This window comes from Callionymus lyra, chromosome 2 (genome assembly GCF_982586985.1).
Source record: "Callionymus lyra chromosome 2, fCalLyr1.hap1.1, whole genome shotgun sequence".
Taxonomy (NCBI): Eukaryota; Metazoa; Chordata; class Actinopteri; order Syngnathiformes; family Callionymidae; genus Callionymus; species Callionymus lyra.
In genome coordinates this window covers 12,448,069-12,475,169 of record NC_141819.1, presented here as the reverse complement: position 1 = coordinate 12,475,169, position 27,101 = coordinate 12,448,069, and the positions used below count along the sequence as shown (strand labels likewise).

Below are 27,101 nucleotides of genomic sequence, written 5' to 3'. Positions count from 1 at the left end.
CTGCAAAGACTTCACTGTCTTGTTAATCTTGTTAACCCTCTTCACTGGTCACTTCATCTTCATTTTCGCGCTCAAAGGAGACTTTTATTTCTTCTTATAAAAGTGGCGGATGAAAACAGTTTTGTGTCCGGTGGCGTTCAATCTCAAATCGATTCAGATTGACCTACATTTTGAGCAGCTGTTCATTCTTTAAATAGAAACCACTTTGGTCTCTGAGGAAGTCAATGTTTGCTTTGTTGACTTTATCAACACATTTGAAGCTCAAACAGGAAGCAAAACAGTAAAACAATAGCAGAGAAAGACAAGCCCCAGAGGTGAGTCGTAAAATTGAATTATTGCCTGAATACAGAAACAAATATAGGATATACTTCTTCCATTGTCCTCAGGTCTTAAATCCATATATTCCCAAAGTTTTTTTTTCTGTATAATAAAACACATACACAGGTTTAGTATCTTAGTTAAAAGCTTCATTAATACAGGTTGCAGTATCACCTGTTCCTGTGCTAATCTTAACATCCTTTCTTGTAGTAAAAGTATGTTTTCCTGTCAGTAGCTTGAAATCCAGATAGATATTATTGTAATCAAGGTGAACGACAAGAAAATGATGTAGAAGCCAAAAAGCAGGCGGTCAAAGACGAGTCCAATCATTTGCCACTCCTTGGAGGTTTTGCTTCCCTCAAAGTGTTGGTCCATTTGCAGGCGCATAGCCGCCAGGTTCCCGCTTATTTTTTTGAGTTCGTACAGCGTCCTGTCCTGGATAGGTTTCACGTCTAGCATTTCTCCATTGATGGTTGGGATGTTTGCTGTTGTCCGGTGGTTACTTATTCCTTGTGAAGAAAACGACACCAAAGAATTTTGATACATGTCACGTTGTGAACAGATTAGCATCGAGTTAACTCTGTCGCCGAGAGTTGATTAATAAGTATTATTAAATTTTAAACTTTAAACACATTTTATTCTAAATATTAGATTTATTTACCTTCCCTTTTACCCGACCACAATCTCTAAAACAATTGTTTGAAAGGCTAATCTTGCTACAAGAAATCTCTACTTTATCTAGCTAGTGATTATACTAGCAACAGGTTTTTACTGGTTTCAATTGGAGTTTAAGATTCTGAGATATGGTTTTGTTTACAAATCCATCTAAACATGTTGTTTTTTTTACTGTGTTTGTACTGTATCTCGTCTTAAAGGGGCAACTAATGTGTGTATTTAAGTGTTTCTTAAATAGATGTTGAACTCTATTGTATCATCAGTATCTGTTTGTACAAAACTCTATTTTCATTGAAATATTAACATTAGAAAATTATCTTAAGCCCCGCCCACTGAAAACACTTTGTTTTCTGGATATTAAATCTTGTTTACCAAAACCACACACACTCTGCTGCGATTAGTCAAACATATAGGTTTGTCAGAACGCATCATCAAACCTGGTTTTCTCCACCTCCAAGGGACTCGCTGTATAAAGGAGGCGAGGCGTGATAACAACTGGCTGGAGGAGGAGTGAAGACAGTCTAACGTCATAATGGACTTTGATCTCGTAACCTCTAGTTTGCCCAGATTTCAGACGAGGGAGAACTTCATAAAGTAATAAGTTGAAAACTTGGTCATGATGAGGGACTTACTGCATCTTGGCCAGGAAGACTTCAACATTTATTCAGTATAATAATAATAATAGTAATAATAATAATAATAATACATTTGTTTAATAGGATATTTATTAAATCATCCTCATCATCATCGTATAAGAAATCTTTGCCCAACTCTTAAATGTACTAAATGCATTTTGACACAATTTTACACTTTCAAGCGCTAAATAAAAGGGGACTTTTTAAAAAAAATAGAATACTTTGGTTAACCTGCTACACAAAGTCAAAGAGCACTTAAAGATTAGATTATTATTGTAACATTACCTTCAGAAGGTGCATGTATGGACACAGTGTAGCGGTTGATGTTCTGTAGCGGGGGAAGGCAAACCAAGACGGCGAGATATCGCAGCACAAAAGTGCACAACCAATGAGGCACTTTGCTGTACTGATCGGCGCTGAACTGGATGTTAGTGATTAACACAGTCTCCAACAGGCTGGCTACCATCAAGGCCAGACTGATGGAGAACAAAACATCTGTAAAAGTAAAAAGCACAGGAATATTTCTTTAATTTAACAAAAATGTGCCAATAGAGACCAAGAAATAATTTAAAACTTCCATCTGGAAATCTATTTTAACCAATGACCACCAGCATTATTAGCGTGTACTATTCATACTGCATTTGTAATTGAAATATATTTAAAGTAGAACACACTCGTCACTCGTTCTCTTATTAGTTCCTTAGAATATTTCCCCTGATAGTTGCCACAATGGCCTCTGTGAAAGAAGGATTTCTGGGAAAAACATTGAAAAAAAAGTATTGTAGCTGATTTACGTGCTTGGATAAGGAACCATGAATAAAAAGTGGTCCAAGGAGGTCATGCCTTACCTGCCATCACGATAATAAGAGGGAAATACACAAATGAAATAAATAAATATTTTACTCTGATCTGTGTTAAAGATCCATATTTAGTATGAATCTACACATTTTTTACTTTTCATTAAGAAAAAAAAAGGCTAAATTTTAGTATATATTGGTAATTTCATCATCAAATTCAGACTGATGTGTGCTGAGTTGGCACTGGGTGAGCAACAGAGACTAAACATTAGCATCCACAATGTTGAAGAGAAAGACACCAATAGATTTTAATAGACCTGATAAATGTTTCCAAACCAAACGGCTGGTAAAAGAAGGAGATGTCGCTTTATTTGTGGCAGTAGAAGTAGATGAGACTATTAATGTAAAAAAATAAATAAAAGCAACACCCAGACTTCTGTCATTTGGCTCTGCTTCAATAAGTGATGCCTGTGAAGTAAAATATTTCACTGACAACACAAGGGCCTCTTCAATAGAAATGGGCTGATGATGCTTCATGAAACATGTCATGTTGTTTACAGGTCAGTAGGTGGCGGCATCAGTTTCAAAATGATGCGCAGATACCGCCATCGAGTGGTCTCTGAAAATAATGACACTGTTTCATGAAGCTTCGTCGGACCATTACTACTTGCTTTGGTCAGAGTGTATGGGGATATAGATTCTGTTGCAAAAAAATTGGCAAAAAAGTATTTTGGAAAAGCCTTTTCTACATCACCCTATATGAGGGGACATTTCTTGCAGCTGCAGAAAGTGATATTGATTCCCTCCTGTTGTTGTTGTGCATCCTTTGTTCCATAATATATACAAACTGTTAAAACCATACACAAAGATGTTCTTTTTGGTAGAATGAATGTTATTTTTCTGTGTGAACTAAGGCAAGCCAGGAATAACTTTTGTCTGTCAGATAATCAATGACTTACAGTGGAGTATAAAGATGCAGCAGAAACAGTTCTTGCTTCAAAGTGAAATCTAACATTCTATGAGAAGGTTCCGTGTTAATCTCTCCTTGCTGCAAGTAAAACTGTTGAGACTTTAAACTTTGATTCCTAATGTCTATTCTTTAAGTTCACCGCTTTAATTCAGATTCCGACTCCAAAATATCCTATAATAATCAAAAGAAACATATATAGATGATGTAGAACACAAAGAGCTGCAAGGGAGGCGGACTCGTCTCAATGCTGGAAGTAGATGAGTCAGTGCCAGAATCATACTTAAGCAAAAAACAAACAAGGGAAGAGGAAAACAAGATTTTCAGGAACTACTACTACCTTATTTTTAAAATAAGAGTGAGATTTACTCACTGATTAGTGGGGTTGCATCGCCAGTTTCCGGCAGCAGGTCGTTCATGAGAAGCAGGAAAACGGTGTAGCCCAGGATCAGGGTCATCTTGAAAGCGCCGCGATCCACACTTTGAGGAGGCAACAGGAAGCTGAAGAGGTCCAGCGAGCTGAGAAAGCAGCTCGGAATCAGCAGGTTCACCACGTACATTAATGGACTTCGCTTTAAAATGAGCTGTGGGTAAATCAAAAAAGGGGGAAAGTATGAAAAGATATTTAAAATTGAGGTTAGTTGAAACTAGACACATAAATGAGGTATTTGGAGAAACCTTTACATTAAATATTGCTCATTTAATTGTGTGTTATTTTCCGTTCATGTGGCTTTATTTGTCTGAAAGAGTTTCGACCGAAAATCTATGCATGCTTAGCCCTCTCGCACTAACCTGCTTTCCTAAGTCTTAATTTTTGTAAGGCCACTAGATGGAATTCCAAGATTGAAAATGATTCTGTATTTTATTGTGTTAGTAGATTAGATTTTATCAATAAAGATTACAGTATATAGCAAAGAATCTAATCTGGTGTTTATCAAGTGGACGCCCGTCGCTGCATCTTTTTCTTCGCCTCACTCAGACTCTGAGGTCCAGAACATCAGTGTCGGGTTGACCCTTTAATGTCCTGTCCCTGACATACTGTCCTTCAGCATTCTCTCATGTTAAAGGCTGAGCAATGTCGACTTTTGGATTCTTCTTTGCAATAGCACCATATCATGCAGGATCTCTGCTACGAGCCATTCACTGATGACCCGCTTCCTGCAGGGGGCTGCAAGGATTCTGTTACCTTTGGAAGTTTTCTCTCTTATTATCTCTGACTTCGGCCAAGGTAGCATTTGATCTCTCTCTGAGAGAGAGAGAGAGAGTGAGAGAGAGAGAGAGAGAGAGAGAGAGAGAGCGAGAGAGAGAGAGAGGTCAGGTTAGCCATTCATTTAGCTTATGTGGGGTTTGGTCTCGAATCACCTTTGGGCCTTTTTTACTGTCACACCAAAGGCCTCCACCTTTACTTCAGTCAAGGCCTATCTCCTCAACTTCTCTTCTCTCTGCTACTGCTTTAGCTTCTTGAATCTACGTTAAACAAAAAAGTACTTGCTGGCCTTCAGTTCTCACTGTTGCCTTATTGGTGGACTGGGAGTGCATTAATCCTAGTGTCTTCACTGCAAAGTTCTACCAAAGGGCTGAGAAGGCAACCTGGGACACCTTTGTAATGAATGCGAGGCCCTCTGGCCACGGCACCGAGTTGATGTGACTCTTGGCTGAGGTCTATTCAGTGGCTGCTACGGTGTTATTAATTTGCGTGTATTGAGATGCATGTATGATATATTTGTTTTAAAAAATGTGAGTGTAATGACAGAATTTGCATACATACAAAATAATGTAAATAATGTATGACGCAAAAATGACTCACATGGTATTTGATGGACGAGTAGTTTCCTGCGCTCAACATCAGAGTATATGGAGTAATTTCAATGGACACCAGCTTCCACTCACCACTAGTCTCAATCACCGATTTGGAACTGAACATAGCACTTTCAGCCGTGTCACCTTGATACATTTTAATATCAGAGGCTGAAATTTAAATAAAACAAAATTATATACATTAAAATATGCATTTTTAAAAATCAGCATTACAATTATTACACACAAAATTAAATAAATAATTATCTTTAATATAAGTCCTCTTTCTGACTAATGGTGTCCCACAGGGTCTAGTATTTGGCATTATGTTCAAAAACATCATGCACGTTGATATTATTTAAAACATTATAGATAATTTTATGCAAGCTCACGTTTTTTTCTTATTTTCATTCACATCAAATCTCACCTATGCAACTAATTTTCTTGGTCCTCCAACATTACAACCAGAATTCTTTATTATGGGAGTGCAAAATTGTTCTATTACTTTACAATGAGATTTAGTTTAGCGGTTCTATGTTCTGATGAAATGCAAAATCCCTTTTCAAATATTTTGAGTAACTAAGTTGTATAGCTGATACATTTTTAATTTTAAAAACTGGTTCTTACCCATGTGCAGAAAAGGTTCAAAGGTCAGGGTGCAGTTCTGGACATCGAACGGGAATGTGTAAACGTCTAAAGGACAGGTACTGATGACCGTCAACGGCTTGTCATCGACAACCACTCCGTCGTTGTATAAATACACATATGGTGTCTTTTTAGAATTGTCCTCCTCCATGCTGCCACAAAGTGAACAGAACAAAAAATGAATGACAGTAGGGTTAAATTCATTATTATGTTTTGAACTTACAACTCTGAGATTTGTACATCTGGAAGCCAGAGATTATCACGAGGAACAGAGATTCTGTCTGTTCCACATTGGTCCGCATCCCAGCTTAACCCGGCAATGTTCCAAATCTTAAAAGAACAAACAGCATTAATAAACGTTTTAGGAAACTTTACCTACTCGCAGCATCAGTGATAGTTGGCGATGTTAAAAGTGCAATAGTTGAGTTTGTAAAACTCTTGCAATAGATCCAAAAGGAACCAGCTCTACAGTAGCAGGCTCATACGGAGGGGCTGTCCTGTTGGAACTAAAGTATGTAAGACACCAGGCCCGTTTGTCATAGTTCCGTTCGTCACACCGTTTGGGCTAAGACAGTATCAAAAACCCACTTTTGACTGCTAGTGTAATGACTTGAAAGTACTGAAGGAGCAACCTTAGTGGTAGACAGTGGATCCTAAAAAAAGAAAACTCAGTCTTTGATGATGGGGTCCTTGCCTTCGTACAAACCTCTGGTCTAGTCTGTTAGGTTGGTTTTCTCTGTTGTGGTCAATTTCATGATTGAAAATAACTGAGAATCTGTAACCACTGACAAGAATAAAAAAACATTAACATGCTCCCATTGTGTTCCAGGGATGTAGAGTGGTAGAGGTGTTCCGTTTGACTTGAAGGACATGTTCTGGTTGTTCCTGCAATTTTACCATTACGTCCTGGCTACTAGCATGCTCTTCCATTCTCACATTGAGATATTGAGATGCGTGCAGCTTCTGCGGAAGTATTTTCCTCAGCTGTCATTAAATAATTACTCAGACATCCTGCCTGCAAAGAGAGCTCAATCTGCACTAACATCTGAGAGGTACTAGGACACTGAATGCCACTTTTGTCGTTTTGACCCTTGATTAATTACCCCCTTGGTAAGGAGGACCTTTGTCACCTATAATTGACTACACCTGACAAAGTAAGTGACCTTTGACCTCAGATTTATAACCCAAAGAGAAAGGAGAGTTGACTTTTGACCTGAGCCTTCCCAATAAATCAGGGGTCAAAAGGACAAAGGTTGCTTTTGGTGTCCAAGTACAACTCTCTAACATCTCCTCCATGCAACTCCTATTTCCTGCACTTTATTTCAGTTGTGTGAGCAGACAACAGAGCCCAACGTTGTATGCTGCTTGTGGTTACGGGTGGAATGCCCATGGAGGTGAACACACAAAGGTATCTCCTCAAAGTCAGAGTCAAGACTCCAAAAGGAACGGAGAGGGCTTATTAATGGTCGGCTACGGCTTGGATGAAATCGCCAGAGTATATCAAGTAATTGAACCTGAGAGGTTGAAAAAATTCTTCCCAGAAGTCAAACTGGAAAGGCCAGAAGAGGTTTAACTTCTCATTAGCCACAGAGAGGGAAGACTCGCACCCCAGAGGGTAAAAATCATCGGAAACCTCGTCTTGTGGGAGGGTCCATTAGGGAAGACAGTGGGTTGAGCAGTAAGTTCCTTGAGTGGTGGCACTGGGACAGCATCGGCGCTGCATGTGGAGGATGTCGATGTGGAAACTGTCCACAAGGGGGAAAAGATATGACTTTGGCAGATGAGGGGGTGCTTGAAATAATTAAAGGAGGACTCACCTACAAAAAGGGGGATGCTCACACACCAGCTCCACATTGGGATGCAAAGTATCCCTGGATGGTAGATACAGCCTCTCTCACAAACAACAAAAGTGCAGTCCAGGCTATTTTCTTAAGGATAGGAAAGCCATACTTGAAAGTCTGCTACCCAGATCCATGAAATGGTCGAACGAGGCGCAGCCACAAAACTCACCAACAAAATCATGAACGAGTGGAACGGACCAGTGTGGTACGTAAGGGACCTGGTGGCGCAAAACCCTCATTCAGTGACAACCCCAGTTCGTATTGTATGGAATAGTAGCCAGAAATACAAAGGCGTGAGCATGAATGATCTTCTTCTGAAGGGACCAGATGTTACTCCTATCAGACATGTCTTGCTGATGTTTAGGGAAGGGATGTGTGCATCTCCAGGAGACATAAAAAAAGATGTACAACTCAGTATGGCTGGAGGAGCGTGAGATGCATCTTCACAGGTTCCTCTGGAGAGATAGCCCAGATGAAGAGATAAGTGAATATGCAATTACCAGAGTCAACATTGGGGACAGACCTGCTGGTTGTATTGCTCAGTTGGCTATGAGGGAAACAGCACGCCTTTATTCTTATTTAACTTTATTCACTTGGAAGATGAGCGCAGAGTCATTGAAGACAGGGTTCATTTAAATTTCTTAAGTTCATTTGTTTAATTGTTTGAATGAATTCAATGTTTAAATGTTTAAGTTAATTTTTAAATGAATTTAGAATGTTTAAATTCAGTTAAATTCATTAAAAATGTTTAATTTAAATTGATAATTAAAATGTATTTGTTTATCTGTCTTTAAAGGTTTACAACCTAAATACTGAGAAAGTAATTGAGCGGAACATTTTAGTTGTCCTTATGTTCTTTGGAACCTGAACAAGAGGTGGACTTGACAGACAACCTATGGAGTTTTGCACTTGGGTTTAGCTGCGGCGATTCTCTGGAAGCTAACTCCATTGACCTAATGAAATCAATTAGTTTCTACAAAGCAGGTGCAGTTTCTGTTAGCAACCTTTTTGTGTTGCTGTACTCCTCAGCCCACACATGCATCCGTCTATGATCGTGTCGATCGTGGAAAATTAAATGTTTTCACTCCCACCACACCCACTTCCACAAGGTTATCATTTCCAATACCATTTGCCTTCGTAAAACTCTCTGTACAGAGCTCAGATCTGAGTGATCATTCTCTTGTTTTGTTAAACCTGGACTTCATCCTTTAACCTAAGCCCTTGAAAGTTAGGTCTCAGAGGCGTGTTATCGTTGCACTAATCATTGTGTTGAAATTCTTGATCAAGTGGGAGCTGTTAAATAGAAACTTAAAATTCAGAAAAAACGTTGCCCTTGGACATATTGTAGATCTCCTGAGTCACAGGCTTCACGTCAGGGATCTGATGTCCTCATACAATGAGATGATGGAAACTGCCAGATCTGATTACATTCAGAAACTATACTATACAACTAATAAGAAAAACCCCAAAGTGTTGTTTGACAGGATAAGTTATCTCGTGTGTCCTGCTGCTCCAATCACGCCTGTCTTCTGTGAAGCTGACAGCAAAGCTTTGTTTCGATTTTTCACTGACAAAATTAAATTGATCAAAGAGAAAATCGCTCTCCTTTTGTGTGAAAACCCTGCTGTTACTGAGACTGTATCCAAATTGTGGTCCTCCTAAATGTTGTAACTCTGACTGATATTTCGGCACTAGTGAACAAGATGAAACCCTCCTTTTGTCGTCAGACGTCCTTCCATGTAGGCTCTTTATTAAATTGTCTGATGCAATTGGCATTTGACAATGAGAGATTTCCTGATGTTTCTATTTTTGCTTATGACATCCAGCTCTAATGCTTATTTGATCCAACTGAGCCTCAGAGGTTGAACAGCTTAGTCTTAATTATGTGTTAGAAATCAAACAATGGCTGAGTGAAAACACTTAACAGCTAAATGTGGACAAAACTGAAACTCTTTTTATTGCTCCTGATAAGGTTCCAGGGTTGAGTCAGTACTTGGGTGACTTGGGTCAGTCTGTCAAACTGAGCCTGAGAAATCTCGGTGTCGTATTTGAAAAAGACATGTCTCTAGTTCAACACTGCAGAAAACTGACCAGAAACCGTTTCTTTCATCTGAGAAAAATCTCTAAATTTAGGAAGATTATGACACAACATGATTTAGAGCTTGTAATCGGTGAATTTGTGTCTTCTTGTTTTGACTATTAACAGTTTATTTTTGTGTCCGAACAAGAAGGAGCTGTCTCGCTTGCAGTTTATACAAAACTCTGCAGCAAAAACCGGCTCCAGTAGAAGAACTCACATTTCTCCAATCCTTAAAACTCTTCACTGGTTCCCAGTGTCTCTCAGGAGCAATTTTAAAATTCAGGTTCTTACTTTCAGATCTATTCATGGTCAGGCTCCTCCTTACATCAGAGATCTGATCCAGCCTCAGGTCTGTGGATCAGAATCTACTGATGGTTCCTGAACACTCTTCCGGACCAGAGGAGAGAAATCCTTCCAGACTGTTGCTCCTAAGCTTTGGAACGATCTTCCTCTGTGTTTGATGATCTACTGAATCCTTCAAGAAACATCTTAAGACATTTTTATTTGTGCTTTTTCCTGATTTTCTGGGACTCCTATGTTTGTCTTATGTGTCTTGGCCTTTAAAGTATATATTTTAACTGTGTATTGTTCCGGAATTGCTCACTCTATTGACACTTTTGACTCTTCCTCTTGCTTCTTGACTCTCTGGACACTTCACGCTGGATTCTTGGGGTCTCATCCCCTTCCCTCTTCTACCCCGTTCAAATTTTCAAATTGCTCAGAGGTAGCAAGATTAGCTTAAGATAAGTCGTAAAGCTTTCCCAGAAGTTGACAATTATCAGGGCCTTCAAGTCTGTTAATTCCTGAGTAATAAATATTGTTCCTTTCATGATATCAAAGCAAGCATCCATTACATTGTTCTTAACAGTTCTCCCTTTACTCTTTGTTTCTTTCAATAAATCCTATAAAAAGTATGTCAGTTGCCTTTACAATTTTTTCATATTTTTGTGTAATCAATTTAAGAGCCTCTAACTCAGTAAAGAACATTAATCACGACAAAAAGTAACTTCAGTTGATGAGATTGATTCAAATAGTGTTTCATAATTAATAAGGCCAATTAATTGTTATCCACGTACATTTAATAGTTTCCTTTGGACTAGAAAACAAGGGTGGGGCTCCTTTCTTCAGGTAATTTTACCTAGAGACAATTTTAAAGTTAAACCGACCAGAACTTAGATGTTCTGAAAATAAACCTTTTTATAAGGCTTATAACATTACTACACACATGCTTCAAATTCTCATCAAAGGAACCAATATTTCTACTCATTTGAGCTCTATGTATCCGTCACTGTCCGTAGAACAGTTCCATTTTATGTACTCACGCTTCAGCGTGTTAGATTCCAGAATTTGAAGTGTTAATAAAATAAAAATGATCAAATTAGTACCTTTATTCTATAACTACCTGGGGAAAGGGAGGTATCGGTATATTCTTTCAACAAACCTTTCAAGTTAAGAACTCACCAGACTTTGCCAAATATAGGTCTTCAACGTTTGCTCTTTCTGATCCTGGAGACATTCAGACAAACATTACTATCAGGTGCCATTCAGTAATTGAGAATTTCTGTATGACTCACCATTCCTAAAATCCCCACCACTACGATGCTGACAGTCACATCCACAGGTATCCCGAAATGTTCTGCCGGTCGTATCAGCTTTTTATTAAACAAATTTGCCTCGAGGGCGTTCATCAAGCCTTCTCCGGTCGGGCTGGAGCAATTCAAAGCTGCTGCGTCTGCGGCTAAAGGTATTTTTATTTTATGAAAGTGTGATCACAAGTCTTTCTGATATTAATTTCCGCCTGAAATTCGTTGAAATGAATCATAATTCAATTAACATCTTTAACTTGTAATTTTTAGCAAAAGAGGTGAATTAATTTAACTTCCATAATTATTAATTATACTTGTATTTGACCAGAAAGGATTGGTAGTGTTAGCATTTATCCTTGTGTCTGTTAACTACATTTTTCTAATTTTAGGGTATTTGTTCCAGTTTAACAGTCTGGATCCATACATTTTTTTAAATTTAAATGTGTAACTATGTGTGGTAGGTTTGTAATGTTATTTTATTATTTTCAAATTCATAAATTGTCGATGTAACAGAGGTTTGCCTCACTAAATGACATCGACCGAATGTATAGAATAGTGAAAAAAGATGGTGATGCGGGTTGCTTTGATCAATCACTAAAATCATAGATATATTATTTTAATTCTTACCATGAAGCAGCACAGCACAGGTGAAGAGAAATCCAAAGATCCTGTCCACCGTCATGTTGCCGAGAGTCTGTTGAGTTTCTAAGCTTTCGATGAACTACATTTAACCTAATTAACTACTTAAACAATACTTGTTTGAGTTAGCCTTTTGTCATAGCTGGATTTGAATGGAATTACCATTGTTTTTCTCCAAAGGTTTGGGAAAGTTTTTTCTAAAAAACAGTTTGAGCTACATGAATATTATTCAAACGACTTCGCCTCCAGTCGCTTTGCATGTTAAACCAACACGTCCTCACACCCGAGGCGTCATACCGTCCTACGCCGTGCAATTTCCCCCTGGTGTCCCTAAGGTAACTTTACAGGGGGGACAAAAATGTCGGTTTTACCCGGTTCACCCAGTAATATACAGAGCACTCCCCGACGTCGGATTCAAACGACCTGGGTTACATTTGAGGCGTCGCCTAACTCGTCGTTGCCATGGTAACGTGACGTGACGTGTCGCTGTTGTCATTTGGCTACCGTAATTCTAAAACTATGAAGTGCACTTGAAATGTTTAATGTCAACAGTGCGATTCTACCCCCGATTGTGCTTAACTACCTCGATCCACTTTAAGGAGATGAACATAAATCGGTAAAAAATGCTTAATTTTTATTTTTTGAAGCTTGGATTGTTCACGCATCGCGGAAGTCAAGAGGCTCTCGCGGATTAATACATGCTTAAAAGATCCTGTAAAAGTGACTATATTGTATATTTTTAGGTGTTTCAACTCCATAATGTTGACATTTTTTTATGAATGAGTAAAATAAAGTCTGTGCTATTTCGCTTGATTCTCTTTATAATAGCGTCCGCTAAAGCTAAAAAGTTTTCAAACTTGCGCACACGCAACTTCCGCCAAACCTCCAGATGTTGACGTCACACTTGTTTACAAAGATCGATAGCATTTTGTCCTCACGTTTGTGCAGTAACTTGACGGAACCAGGTGCGCGTCACTCGTCTATTGAGGTAAGATATAACTATTGCTTTAAGAGTCAGAAATAAGGTTTCATTGCGTGTAATGTAACTTTAACACGAGAGCTAGTTCGCTAAAACTTAGCCTTTTAAATTATAATGTAACTCACACACGTATTTTGTTTGTTATTTTGAAAGGACGAAAATATATTTATATTCCAATAAAAAGTTTGCTATATTGGTAGGTCATGGTAGGCGATTTATTTTATTAATATTCAAGATATTGATTTCATTTATCACTTCCGCATATTAATACAGATAACATATTTATCGTATTTAAGTATATAAGTATACGTTTATTTTAACCCTTTTGGATGAGGGATTTGATCTTTTGTTGTTTTCTTTAAATGAAAGAATATATATATAATAATAATGAAAAGTAATTTAAATTCCAGCATAAAGAGGTAAACCAGATGGAAACACCATCAAACAATGGATGAAGGAAACATGGAGAGCTTATCTCTGAATGATCAAGTATACTTGCTTGTATTTATTGATTTATTATATTTAAAAGGGAGCACTAGTATGTTTTTGTTTTGTGTTTGCATGGAAGTGACCTGCAAGAACTGCCCAGAACTCCAGACCTGCTTGACATGAAACCTTTCTCTCTGTGGTTCCTGCCAAATGATTTCAAATGTGAAGTAAGTGAGTAAGTAATATTTGTACGCATAGTGAACACAAACTTGTAAACCTAAAGCACATCCCATCATGGAAATAATCTAAAATGCAATTCTATGTTCTTTTCTAGGTGAGATGGAGTGCTGCATATCAGGTGCTGGACTAACCATCGGAGGTGGAAGGGGTCAACACATGTCAGGTGAGGTGGTTACATCATACACACTTTGGTCATTAAAATAGTCATGTTTGGTAATAATGATGAATATATTTCTGCGGCAGGACGCACTGACATGCTGACCCTTATGGCCAAGGTTTTCTGGCTTCTTTTGTTGGAAACACTTGGTCGTGCCTGTCTAGGTCGAAGGTACCAACTGAAGAGTCTTTTTCAATAGATTTTACACTTCAAATGATCAGAATCATACGACTTCATTAATACAATGTTTTCCAGGTTCTGTTGAATTTCAGACAAAGAGGATTCAATGTTGTTATGGCAGTAAGGAGACGGCAGGAAGTGAAAGATTCTTGAGAAAGAGATGAACCACCTCTGGAAGTCTCTGTCAAGTCGTTGTGATTCCCTGAAAGAGTTGTCTCGCATGGCAGCGTCACAGCAAGGTAAGAGTTTATTTAGCAAGTGAAGAACAGAAGTACAGCTGCTCATTCTTATTGTCTTATTCTTTTAAGATGCAACATGGGCTTGAATGGTGAAGCTTTGAAGGATCTTCAGAGCCTTTGAGGAGCAGGAGCAAGTCAGCATGACGTCACTCGAACCATGACTCGGAGCAGAAACTACTACACACAAGTCTTCGATGAGGACGAGACCATCAACGTCGTGCAGATTGACTCTGATGGTTACTCGTGACATTTGTGACGATCTGTGAACATTTGTTTGATATGAAACCTGTAATAAAGCACAATTTGATATCATTTTGAATAATGCTCCCATAGTATTCATCCCAACATGATCAATGCAGTTGTAACGTCAGAGATGCCTATAATTGATACCAATGAATGCTTAAAAAATTAGAATAAAGTTTTTACGATAACAGTATCTTTTATTATGACAGGTTGATAAAAAGCAGCTCATGTACAATATTCACATTGGAGTTAATAGATTATCCAGTGTCAAAAGTTAAACGTTTACTACTATTGGAATAATTACATCTATAATCACACGTAATCAATAATATGTATTGCATAAGTACAAACATAATCATACATTAGTAATCATAAACATGTACATTAATTAACAGAGGCTTGATATTGAGGCTAGTGTGAACTATCATGCTCATTTTCAGACCCCCAGGGGCCGCTCGGAATGAACCGGGGCCAAAAACGTGTTTTTCATGACTGTTGCTCTTTTGCTCTTATTTGACCTCTGTGACCCTCAGACATATGAAACTTGGTCTGCGTGACCTCTTACACCTCTAAAATCATATGCTGGTAGAACCATAATGATAGCCCCTCCCAAACCGGAAGTAGCTTCAGGAAGCACCTAGAAAAACACCCTTGAAAAAATATGTGTACAAATGGAACATGAAAAACCTCTAAAAGTTTCAGATCATTTTAATTAACAATGGTCGATTTATAGAGCTTCAAAGACCAGATTTCTCCAAGTTTACCATGATACCATGGGGCACAGGAAGTTCATAGCAACATCAAACCACCACAGTTCAATTCAGAGTGGAGTCTAGAATAACATATCCAAATATCAGCTCTGAGGTCTGAGTAGAAAAAAAGTTCCCAAATCCATTCCTGGAAAATCAGGTCTCGTCATTTTCTTACACTCAGACCATCTTGACAGAAGAATGACAACCTCCCGCTCATTTTTGCACCGATGGACACCAAATTACATCTTAATTATCTTACATAGATACTAGAGGACCGTCAGACTCTGTGAATTAAATGTTATCTTTCTAGCTTTACATGGGCCCACGTGACAGTCTCTTGAAGTTATAGAATTAACCCTTTCATGTCCAACAGGCCACAATAGCCAAAATAGGTAAATAGGTCAGAGATTCCTAAAGCTACTTAAACCAAAATGTTGATATTTAGTTCATTGTGAACACACACACACATTTTCAGACCTCCAGGGGCCTCAGAGCAGAAACAGGAGCCAAAAAGCAATTTTTTTCATAATAGTTGCTCTTTTGCTCTAATTTGACCTCTGTGACCCTCAGCCGTATGAAACTTGGTCTGTGTGACCTCTGACACCTGTAAAATCATATGCTGGTTAACAGCCGTTCTGTTAAATGTTTCCAGTGAAGTGAACGCCCTCCTATTCTCGTCAGGTGTATACAGCGTTTGTCTATATTTGTGTAAGATAAGTATTGCTAAACCAACCAGCTATTGATCCAGACTGTTCAGTGGGCGGAGTGCTCAAAATACAATTTGAAATTCCAAATATTTTGACATCAGAATAAAAGGAACTTCTTGACATTAAGTTTCTGTATCCATTTATTTTAAATAAAAATGTGACTGCTGTGCGACTCTTTGATAGGCGACTTAAGATGTCTATGCAACAAAAGATAATTCAACAAATATTCTGCGAGGTCGCCCAGAGAACCACAAATGCTGTCAGGCTGATGACCAGGATAAACCAAGATCAGATGCTGATAGATGAAACTCACTTGGATCCTCTCCTCTGCTGGCTCTGCCTCGCCTATTGGTCCACCTGCTGGCGGGTGACTGACTCTGCAGGAAACTTGCATTTCAAGGTAATGGTAAATGTGGCAGATGAAGAGCATTTAGTGTTTAAAATAAGAAACAAAACTTCTCATTAAACCCTCATTGTATGCTTATCTTTGTGTTTTATTAAAAAAAAAACGTATCTACGAGCTTCTTTGAACTTTGAGGTTTCTTAAATCTCAGTCCAAGTTCATCTTCCTAGACCACTCTTGATTTGGTTTCTTCTTGAAAATCCAGGTATTGTATTGCATTTTCAATTTTTGTCATTGTTTTTTTTTTGTCCAGGTTAAATTAAAAAATATATATATATAGCCAACTATAATACTCTTGTGACAGAAAATAAATTTTGCAGCAGTGCACAGTGTCTTAACCGAAAATGACTCGAGCGGTGAGAGAAAGAAAGCTGTATCTCAGCAGACACATCTGTGAAGGTGTGGAAAAGGCCACCTTAAAATCGATTTTTAAAAGACCCAATTCCCTTGACCGCCCAGACTGAAAATCTGGAGTCGGTCAATGCAGGTTAAAAAAGGTGAAGAGGCGTCGATGTCGTGTAAAAAATTGAAATGTGTTCCAAATCGGATCAGACTTTTAGTGTTGCTATAACCACTGTTTTTCTGTAAAAGAAGATGAGTTGTATGGACTTGTTAGCAGAAACAAAAGAGATGAGGATTACATGATTTTGACCTCAGATAGCTCCACCACTACCAGACCTCCAGCCTTAAAACTCTAGCTTAAGTAAACAATGGCTGAGTGAAAACACGCAGCTTAACAAAGGTGATGAAGTGGTTATTGTGTCTGATGATAAAGCTCCAGGTTTGAGTCAATACTTGCGTGATTTAAGCCAGGTCAAACTGAGAAACCTGGGTATTGTATTTGACAAAGACATGTCTCTAGTTCAACACTGCAGAAACCGACCAGACACTGTTTCCTTCAACTGAGACAAATCTCAAAATTTAGGAAAATGTTATCAGAACACGATCTGGAGCTTATAATCGATGTGTTTGTGTCTTCTCGTTTGGACTATTGTAACAGTTTATTTTTGGTGTCCATACAAGAAGGAGCTGTCTCGCCTGGAGTTAATACAAACTAGAATTCTGTCCAGCTCTAGTAGGAGAACTCACATTTCTCCGATCCTTAAAACTCTGCATTGGCTGCCAGTTTCTTTCAGGATCAATTTTAAAATTCTGGTTCTTACATTCAGATCTATTCATGGTCAGACTTCTCCTTACATCACTGTTTTGATCCAGACTTACACTCCAGCTCGGGCTCTGAGGTCTGAGGATCAGAATCTACTGATGTTTCCTGAACACGCTTCCAGACCAGAGGAGAGAAATCCTTCCAGGCGGTTGCTCCTAAACTTTGGAACGATTTTCCTCTCCCTCTGTTGTAGTGAAGTCCTTCATTTTGTTTTTGCTGTTCACTAAAAGACCAAAGTTCTGGTTTACGACGTCTTTGGAATGCCGACCTTCCTCCCCCATCTCTCTCTGGCATCCAAAGGCTGGCCATTTTACACATGGTCAGAAGACCAGCATGGCCAGAAGAGGAGAGAATGACAATGCACGCAACCCAGCAGCCAGCATAGCAAGCCTGAACCTCTGGCTCCTATGAGCAACCAAACTGCTCTCCCAGAAAAGACTTGTGACCCTTGCACCGAGTAAAGATACGTCTTTGGTTGGTTACGCCAACACGGTCAAGGACAGCCTGCAACACAGAACCAGGACCGGACCCAAGAAGACCGTCAGCGCTTTCCGCCGCCAAGCCTTCTTCACCGTGGTCCCTGCGAAGTCACACCCGACATCGCTGGATCCAGGGCCTTCAGTCGTGCTCCTCCTGCTACTGCTCATCCTCCTCACCACAACCTCCTTGTCATCATCACTCCTTCCTCTCTCCTCTCGACGATGTAAGAAACTGTAACATTGTCACTCTTGCATTGATTGATGTGTTGGGATTTTTCTAATTGATTAGAGGTAGCAAGATAAGCTTAAGATAAATTGTAAATCTTTCCCAGAAGCTGAAAATGATCAATTATCTGAGTAATTAATATTGTTCCTTCCATGATATCAAAGCAAGCATCATCATTCCATTGCATTGTTCATAACTGTTCTCCATTTTCTCTTTATTTCTTTCAATAAATCCTATAAAAAGTACGTCAGTTGCCTTTACAATTTTTCATATTTTTGTATAATCAATTTAAGAACCTCTTACTCAGTAAAGAACAGATAATCACGACAACAAGTAGTAACTTCAGTAAATGAGATTGATTAAAACTAGTGTTTCATAGTTAATTAATACGGCCAATTAATTAATTATTATCCACGTAAATTGAATAGTTTTCCTTGTACTATAAAACAAAGGGTGGTGCTCCAACTTCAGGTAAAATTTACCTAGAGGCAATTTTAAAGTTAAATCGACCAGAACTTAGATGTTCGGAAAATAAACCTTTTTGTAAGGTATATATAATTACTACACTGTGTTTGATGATCTACTGACTCTTTCAAGAAACATCTTAAGTTGTCTTGACCTTTTAAAGTATATGTTTTAACTGTGCATTGTTTTTTATGTCCAAGCGCTTTGTGACCCTGGTCTGAGAAAGGGGCTTTACAAATAATAATTACTTACTTACTTCAGTAAAAACCCCTGAGACCCAGGGACACCTGAGATGGGCCATAACCTTTATGTGGGTTCCTTGTAGAAATTCTGTGACAAATCTAAATCACTTTAAATGAGTTTTTTTTGACATCTTTAAGGGGCTCCCAAGATCTTTTATATTACAACCGACAAATCTCACAGCTGATCCAATGTCAGGAGACCCTGGTGTTGTAGTATTGTTTGCCTTTACCTAATGTACATCTGCCATCTCCACACATCAAAACAGCAGAAAAAAAAACAGATCAATTACAATGATCCCATCTCCTGGTCTAGTCTAGCTCCTGCAGACCAACAACCATTATGACGTATAAGGGCACACACATTAACCAGACTAGTGTATTTGGACTGTTATGAACCAGTCCCAATTATAATAAAAATTATGTTTTATTAAAGCATATAAATGCTGCACACACTACTTGAATAACGTTTTGATGAATCCGCGAGTCTCCCCAGGAATCTGGAAAAGTCTCTGCATTCTTCGTAGTCCTCTGGAACAATGATCCCGATGTTGTTGCGAAGCTGTGTGATGTCATCAGATGAGGTGGAGAGAGAAAACTCCATCTCCTTGACAGTGTTTTTCAGGGCCCAAGTTCGACTGGATCCTGGAAGCAACTGATGAAAGTTCCGTCTTCACCGATTGTCATTCATTCAACGCATTCTGGAGTTCAGTTTTAAACATTGCTGTCGTTTAAAAAATGTGAATTCGGCTCCGTTCCCTCGTCTCAAGAAGAACTGTTACAGCGCAGTACGGTCCGAGATCTTGTCGGTGAAGCTTCCAAATGTTGTTTTGAGTAGGTAGGAGAAACTCCTAGTAAACGGCTTGTTTTTCGCAACAGCTGCAGGATCTTACGGGAGTGCGACCTACTCCATGCGAGGGTGAACCGGAAGACTCGTAGAAAGCTTTCCGTCAGTCAAGTCACCTGCAAAAGTGGAGTTAGTGCTGTTGCACTTGAAGACTCCATTGACACGTATAGTGTTTGAAGCTCACGCAGACAAACATAGAATAAAACAAAACAAAACAGGGAGGTGGCAAGTTGTGGACCGGACCAATCGCCTGAAGAACAACTGAATATGTACTGTGCTTGGTCTGTTGTCCTCCATTAGGCCCAAATATAGTGGAACGTTCCTGTCACCGGCTTGAAACCCAGATAGCTAGGATTGTAAAACATGTGATCAACATGAAAATGATGTAGATGCCAAAAAGCAGGCGGTCGATGACAAGTCCGATCATTTGCCAATCCTTTGAACTGTTGCTGCCCTCGAAGTGTTGGTCCATTTGGTGGCGGATCACCGCCAGGTTCACGCTGATTTTCTTCAGCTCCTGTAGCGTTCTGTCCGGGACGGGCTTCTTGTTTAGCATTTCTGCGTCGATGGTTGAGACGAAATTTGTCGACATCTGGTGGTTATTTATCCCTGGGAAATATAAAATCAAAAATTATTTTTGTGACTTTGTTCATAATGTGACAACTTCAGTAATATAAGCTAAACCATAAAACGAATCACTAGCATCAAGCTAACTCTAGCACAGGGTGTTCCTAGCTCTTAGGTCTTTTTTTAAACACCATTTTTTCTTAAAGTTTGTTGACTTATAGTAAATTCTATTAATAATATTAGTAGATAGATTTGTATGGATTACAAATGTCTAAAAATATGAATCAATGGGTTATGTAAGTCGCTTAAAAAAAATCTTAGAACAATACTAGAGACCTTGACCTCCTTCAAAGGTTTTAAAAGGGCCATCATTTGTCTCTGATGTCATGTAAATGTTATGCATGTCCGATGTTATTATTACAATGATATTCAAATGTGCGACATACACGTAATTGCCCAACACTAAATACATTTCTTCACAATTTAACACTTTCAAGCGCTCATTAAATTGATTGAAAGGTTCTGATTTCATAGACGGCATTGTTAACCTGCCACAGAAAGTCAAAGACCACATCAAGTTTATTCATTATTGTTGTTGTTCTCTAATCATTATTGTAACATTACCTTCAGAAGGTGCATTTATAGACACGGTGAAGCGGTCGACGTTCTGTTTCGGGGGAAGGCAAACCAAGATGGCAAGATACCGCAGCACGAAGGTGCTCAACCACTGAGGCACCTTATTGTACCGGCCCGAGCAGAACTGGAGGTTGGTGATGAACACAGTCTCCAACAGGCTGGCCACCATCAAGGCCAGACTGATGGAGAACAAAACATCTGGAAAAAACACAATGCAGAGACAAATGTACTTACATAAAAAACAACACTTCACAGCTGCATTTAGAACCTTTACTTTGCAAATGAAGACCAAGAAAGTTGATCACAAATTAATTTAAACCTTCCTTCAGTCAACCGATGAATTATTATAAGGGACTTACTGCATCTTGGAGAGGAAGACTTTGACATAACAAGCCTAAAAATATAGACTTTCCAAACTATTTCTCTTGTCAGGGTGTGATTACAAGAGGGGAAGAGTGAGCAGAATTGAGGTATTTAGATGTTTTTTAAATGTGTCTCTCTGGACAAGGAGAGCGAAGAATATTTTTGTCTATAGCTCTAAAAAGAAACAAATGACTTAATGAAACAATATTGAAACAACAAATTGTGTAGCTTCTGTGTCCACCGAGGAACTATTAACTTAAAAGAGTCACTCACTGATCAGAGGGGTTGAATCGCCAGTTTCTGGCAGCAGGTCGTTCATGAGGAGCAGGAAGACGGTGTAGCCCAGGATCAGGGTCATCTTGAAGGCACCACGGTCTACACTTTGGGGGGGTAACAGGAAGCTGAAGAGGTCCAGCGAGATGAGAAAGCAGCTCGGAATCAGCAGGTTCACCACGTACAGTAATGGGTTCCGTTTTAAAATAAGCTGTTGGTGAAACAAGAAAACCATGATAGGATAAAGGATCATACCTTTTAAACCAAGATTTATTAAAAACCAGATTAAATAAAGAAGGCATTTTCAACATTCACCATCACTCATTTTATTGTTAAAACGTTTGGACCAAATATCTCACTTCAGAAAGTCTGAACCAAATGTTTTCATTATCATACTGATCAAAGTGAAATATGTTTTTGTGGGACTTGATCTGACTCTGAGAGCAAATTATGAAATATGTTTCATGTGAACCTAGAGCCCAATATTTTCATTCGACATAGATTTAGGGTTGCCAAAGAAGATCGCTAACTCAGTAACTCAAATGATGCTACTCGAGGAAATGAGCTGCTTGGCAGAGGTCTGTACTCTCGAAGTGCTTTTTTTTTTTTACCTGATCCTAAAACACAATTTGTTAATTTGTTTATATTGAGATTCATTTTATTAGCAACTCATATACAAATGGAAAAAAGGGTTTGACCAAATGTGTAATCATATAACAAACAATTCAAGTCCAGTATGACTCACATGGTATTTGATGGAGGAGTAGTTTCCCTCGTACAACACCAGAGTGTATGGAGAAATTTCAACGTCCACCAGCTGCCACTCGCCATTCGTCTCGATCACCTCTTTAGACTCTTCCATGATATCTTCACCCGAGTCAACATAAAGCATCCTGACATCGGAGTCTGAAATTAAATGTAATAAATTAAAACATTTTTAAATCAGTTACTTTTAACACATATGTGGGCAGCACAAACAATCATAGTAACAAAATGAGTCCAATTTTTTTGACTACGATGTCCCACAGGATCTGGTATTAGTTAGTGATGGGCGGATGAAGCTTCATGAAGCAGTGTCATTATTTCCTGAATCCACTAGATGTCACCCTTGGCTCTATAATCCTTTGCTTTGGAAAGTTATTCTATTGAAACATCACATTATTTTTAAGCTGAGGGCGCCGCCTGCTGTCATCTGAAAAATATGACATTGCTTCTCAAAGCTTCAATAGTAATTGGGGATATGTTCCCGTAGAATTATATCCAACATATGATTTATTTTTTAAATGATAGATAACTCACTAGGTGTTTTTACTAAAACAAACTTTCTATGATTCATTTTCCTTTTTCCTTATTTTTTAAACACATTAAAAACATGTTGTTTATCAACTGATCAACTTTGATTTTAAAAAATTGGGTCTTACCAAAGTGAAGATAAGGTTCAAAGGTCAGGGTGCATCTCTGGATATCGAAGGGGAATTTGTAAATGTCTAAAGGACAGGTACTGATGACCGTCATAGGCTTGTCATCGAACACCTCTCCGTCGTTGTATAAATACACATATGGCGTCTTTTTCGACTTGTCCTCCTCCATGCTGCAACATCGTGAAAAACAAAACAAACATTTGTCTTCATACCTACAAAGAATGTTTACCTACCAAATGACAAACAGTCATAATCTATTTTTGGACTTACAACTCTGAGATTTGTACGTCTGGAATCCAGAGTTTTTCTCGAGGAACAGAGATTCTGTCGGTTCCACATTGTTCCTCATCCCAGCTTAACCCAGCGATTTTCCATGCCTGCCAACAACAGCGTTAATAAAGTTATTAGAAGGTGTCGCGACACAACACAGACGTCAGAACTAAGAGCAACTTCCCTGGTTCTTCTGTGTGTCCCGTTAATTTTTTTGACGTTTGGTGTCTCTACAATTATTTTTTCTTATTGGACATTTAAAAAATTCCCACAAATAATTAGCGGCTAACGTTTCATTCAAAAGGTTTTTCTTCTTTTAAACCAATTTTTTTTATTTGTGTTATCATTAAAATGAAGCCCCTCACACTGTACCAACCCATTATGCAAATGTGTACCGGCTTTCACAAACAACAAAACAGACAACAGAAAAATAACAGTTTCTTTAAACTACAATACAAATAGCCTCAAACTTAAACTGGCAAGTCCCCCCATTATTTGGTCGTAAGATAGTCGGTTACAACCAACCTAACCAACACAGAACATATAAACAAAGAGTTATAAGTGTTTCTTATTTTAGCTCTTACGTAGAGAGAAGTTTTTTTTAAACTGAACTTGGTGAAATTAACAACACTCTGTATTTTTGCAGCATAAATTACAACTTGAATTAATCGTGAATCTCCAATTAAGTAACAATTTATTAAAAAAAACAAAAAATTACTAACTTCAATCTAGGGCTTTTTAATGACAGTAAAAATATGAATGTTTTCAAGTTAAAGTATTTTACAGGGTGGTGAAGTTAATGTATCCATTTCTAGTACCTTTCTGAAAAAAAAGGCTTGCTGGGAAATAGAAATGTATGTTTTTTTTACCCCTTCGACATCATTGAACACTCTCAAGTTATGAACTCACCAGAACTAACCAAATGTAGGTCTTCAATGTTTGCTCTTTCTGATCCTGGAGACATTCAGGCAGACAATACTATCACTTGTTATCCAGTCTTTGTTGACTTAAGTGAAGTGAAGTTGACTCACCACTCCTAGAATGCCAACCACCGTGATCCCGACAGTCACATCCACAGGTTCAGTGAATCGTTCTGCCGGTCTTACCAGGTTTTTATTAAACAAACTTGCCTCGAGGGCGTTGATCAAGCCTTCTCCGGTCGGGCTGGAGCAGTTCAGGACGCCTGCGTCTGCGACTGAAAGTATTTTTTCTTTTATGAAAGTGTAATCACAAGTCTTGTTTAATATTTCTTTCCTTTGAGATTTGTCCAAATTAATCAAAATCTATTAGAGGAAGAATTCAGAATTTTAGAGGTTGTAACAGTTAACCTTCTTGCTGTGATATTTATTAAACCACTATTAATTTTGTTTGAAATTTAAATGGTCAAATAAATGCATAATTACAATATATCACAGTGCAAGCTTTTTTAACTGCTTTGTCGAGTTGTTGCTTCTGATAGAAAACCATACATCTTATCCATAGTCATTTGTAATTATATTGTAACTATACTTTGTTAAGGGGATGCAAACCCATGATTCAAGAGTCTTTATATCTAGTAGTAGTTTTTTTCATAATCAAATCAAGAACAAGTGGTTTGATTGGAATCCAAACCACTTAAACACAAGCCATGTCAAAAATACAATACATCTGATACAACAACCATAGAAAATCTGAACAAAAATGCACTTTTGCACCAAAATCATATGGAAGTAATACATATTTTATTTATTTTTTAAATATTCACTAATCCTTCATCCTTCAGATGGTGATCTTGAACGCCACACACCAGAATTCTAATCACCTATTCTTGTTTTCAACGAATAAATTAAATGTTAAAACACATTTATTCAGAAGTTTTACAATTATTAAACTGACGTACATAAGTATAAAGGTGAAAATCACACAACCTACTTGGCAAAAACAAATGTTGTTATCTGGATGTGTGGTAGTAGTATAGTGTTATTTTTGGATTTTCAAATTTACTGAGGTGTTTCTCAGTAAAAAAAAACAACAAAAAAACCCACAAAAGATACTTTGATCTCTATTCGAAGCTTGATATAATATTTTAATACTTACCGTGAAGCAGAACAGCACACGTGAAGACAAATCCAAAGCGATTGCACTCTGTCATGTTGTCAAGAGTCCGTTACATTTTAAAGCATTGGAACTGCCTTTAACCACATTAACTAGACAAACATTGGCTTCAGTTTGTTCTGTGTCATCGCAGGATTTGAATCTAATTACTACTTTTGTCCTACGTTTCATTTGTCATCAGATGATCCGTTTTGGTTTAAGATAAGTACTGCTTAGCCAACCTTTGGATCGTGACTGCTCAGCAGGCGGGGTCAAGTATAAACTTTTCAAAATAGAATATGAAATTCTATGTATTTTGGATTAAAAAAAAATTTGTGGACATAAAGCTGCCCCCTTATTTTTTTTTTTCATTTTTCATTTTTAAATTAAAGACGAAATTGTTGTGAATCTCCTTTATAGCCAACTTAAAATGTCTATATGTAACCAAATTAGTGTTAGTGTTAGTGTTAGTATTAGGGTTAGTGTTTTCAATTTGTTTTTCACTTTTCCACGTAGTCACACCCCTTCTCGGCATCTACGGTGTTCTAGCGTCACCTGCTGATGTCGACGGAGTATTCAAAGACCAGGGTTATTCAGTCTGTCTCTCTCCAATCAAGTGAAACATATCATCTTCAGTGCAGAAGGTTGTCGGATGAAGTTGACGGGCCAGACGTGTGATTCGGTGTGTGGTCAAGGTATGACACGATTGGGATTATAGATTATTTTACCGTGTATTTTGACAGTCCAGTGTGCTCTTAGTTCAGTAAGCTTAATTAGTTTGATTATTAGCTTAGTTTTCTGTTTAGTTTAGTTTGACGATAAGTTTATTTATGTTAGTTCGTTTTGTTTGCTCTTCTCCACTGTCAGCTTGAGCAACATTTTTTTAAATTCATTCTTGTTATTTAATTTGTTATTTTCTGGTCATTTCGAGCTCCGTGTTTAAGTTTGTGCATTCAGTTTATTTTCTACACATTTTTGTTTCCGGTGGAAGTGGTGCCCTTTCACTAGTGATTTTCTGATGAATCTTCATGAAGTAGTGTCATTATCTTCAGAGACCACTAGATGGCTGCACTATTTTCCTTTGTTTTGAACAACTGTTCTATTGAAACATCACAACATTTTTAAACTGATGGCGCCACCTACTGACCTCTAAACAACATGACAGTGTGTCATGAAGCCTCGTCAAACCATCAATACCTTTCACAGACCAGGGTCACAAGGCGCTTAAACAACAAAACTATACACAGTTAAAAATATATAGAAATTTAGAAACTTTAAAAGGCCAAGACAACACAATGACAAGTACTTATCTTTTTTTGTTTTATTTTAAACTTTTACAACAATGTTTTTCTTTGTATTGAGTAGTTTATTTGTGTGAAACCCTTGTTTTTTTTATTCAGTTATTATTTTTTCCAGCCTATTTCTGCCGTAATTCACTCACCATCTTACTTTACTGTAAATGTAAAATGTATAATTGATGAAGAAAAGGGTATACGCCTCGTCTCTGAGAAAGCTCTGATGCTTTAATTGAATGTCTCTACTGTCAGATGAATGCCCAGATTAAGACGCTGCACCTTCTTTCCCTCCAATAAAGGGAAGATATACTAGATTGTAATAGATGTATATTTTCCATGTATTCCTTTATGTAACTTATTTTCAAATACCTTTCTTAAAAAGGATACACTGTTTTGGATACGTAAATGCTTTTTTAATTTTTTTCTGTGGGCCAATAAAGTCGTTTTATTCACGTATTTATTTGGTGTGTTTT

At 38.0% G+C, this 27,101-nt stretch overlaps 2 protein-coding genes across 2 annotated transcripts; both read right to left on the bottom strand.

Annotated features, from left to right (window-relative positions):
• Positions 1-509: 509 nt before the first annotated feature.
• On the bottom strand, positions 510-12,023 carry LOC148085354 (5-hydroxytryptamine receptor 3A-like). Its single transcript, XM_087781771.1, has 9 exons — positions 11,969-12,023; positions 11,330-11,493; positions 11,217-11,261; positions 6,058-6,164; positions 5,817-5,986; positions 5,200-5,360; positions 3,766-3,976; positions 1,914-2,123; positions 510-827 (listed from the first exon to the last, which is right to left on the bottom strand). Exons 1-9 carry the CDS (start codon positions 12,021-12,023, stop codon positions 547-549), a joined length of 1,404 nt encoding a protein of 467 aa, XP_087637897.1. The 3' UTR covers positions 510-546.
• A 7,314-nt stretch (positions 12,024-19,337) lies between these two features.
• Positions 19,338-25,394, bottom strand: LOC148085353 (5-hydroxytryptamine receptor 3A-like). The gene is made up of 9 exons (XM_087783539.1): positions 25,337-25,394; positions 24,292-24,455; positions 24,170-24,214; positions 23,261-23,367; positions 22,991-23,160; positions 22,315-22,475; positions 21,570-21,780; positions 20,922-21,131; positions 19,338-20,339 (listed from the first exon to the last, which is right to left on the bottom strand). The coding sequence occupies exons 1-9, from the start codon at positions 25,389-25,391 to the stop codon at positions 20,056-20,058; spliced, it is 1,407 nt and encodes a 468-aa protein (XP_087639665.1). The 5' UTR covers positions 25,392-25,394; the 3' UTR covers positions 19,338-20,055.
• Between the last annotated feature and the right edge of the window lie 1,707 nt (positions 25,395-27,101).

Bases quoted from the DNA above. Each gene is read 5' to 3' on its own strand.
- LOC148085354 (XM_087781771.1), bottom strand. From the start codon at position 12,023: ATGACGGTGGACAGGATCTTTGGATTTCTCTTCACCTGTGCTGTGCTG. The intron at 5,361-5,816 runs GTAAGAACCAGT...TTTAAATTTCAG, and splicing joins TGAACCTTTTCTGCACATGG to CCTCTGATATTAAAATGTAT. The intron at 2,124-3,765 runs GTGAGTAAATCT...TTACTTTTACAG, and splicing joins CGATGCAACCCCACTAATCA to ATGTTTTGTTCTCCATCAGT.
- LOC148085353 (XM_087783539.1), bottom strand. From the start codon at position 25,391: ATGACAGAGTGCAATCGCTTTGGATTTGTCTTCACGTGTGCTGTTCTG. The intron at 24,456-25,336 runs GTAAGTATTAAA...AAATACTTTCAG, and splicing joins GTGTGCTGTTCTGCTTCACG to TCGCAGACGCAGGCGTCCTG. The intron at 23,368-24,169 runs GTGAGTTCATAA...TGTTGTTGGCAG, and splicing joins CCTACATTTGGTTAGTTCTG to GCATGGAAAATCGCTGGGTT.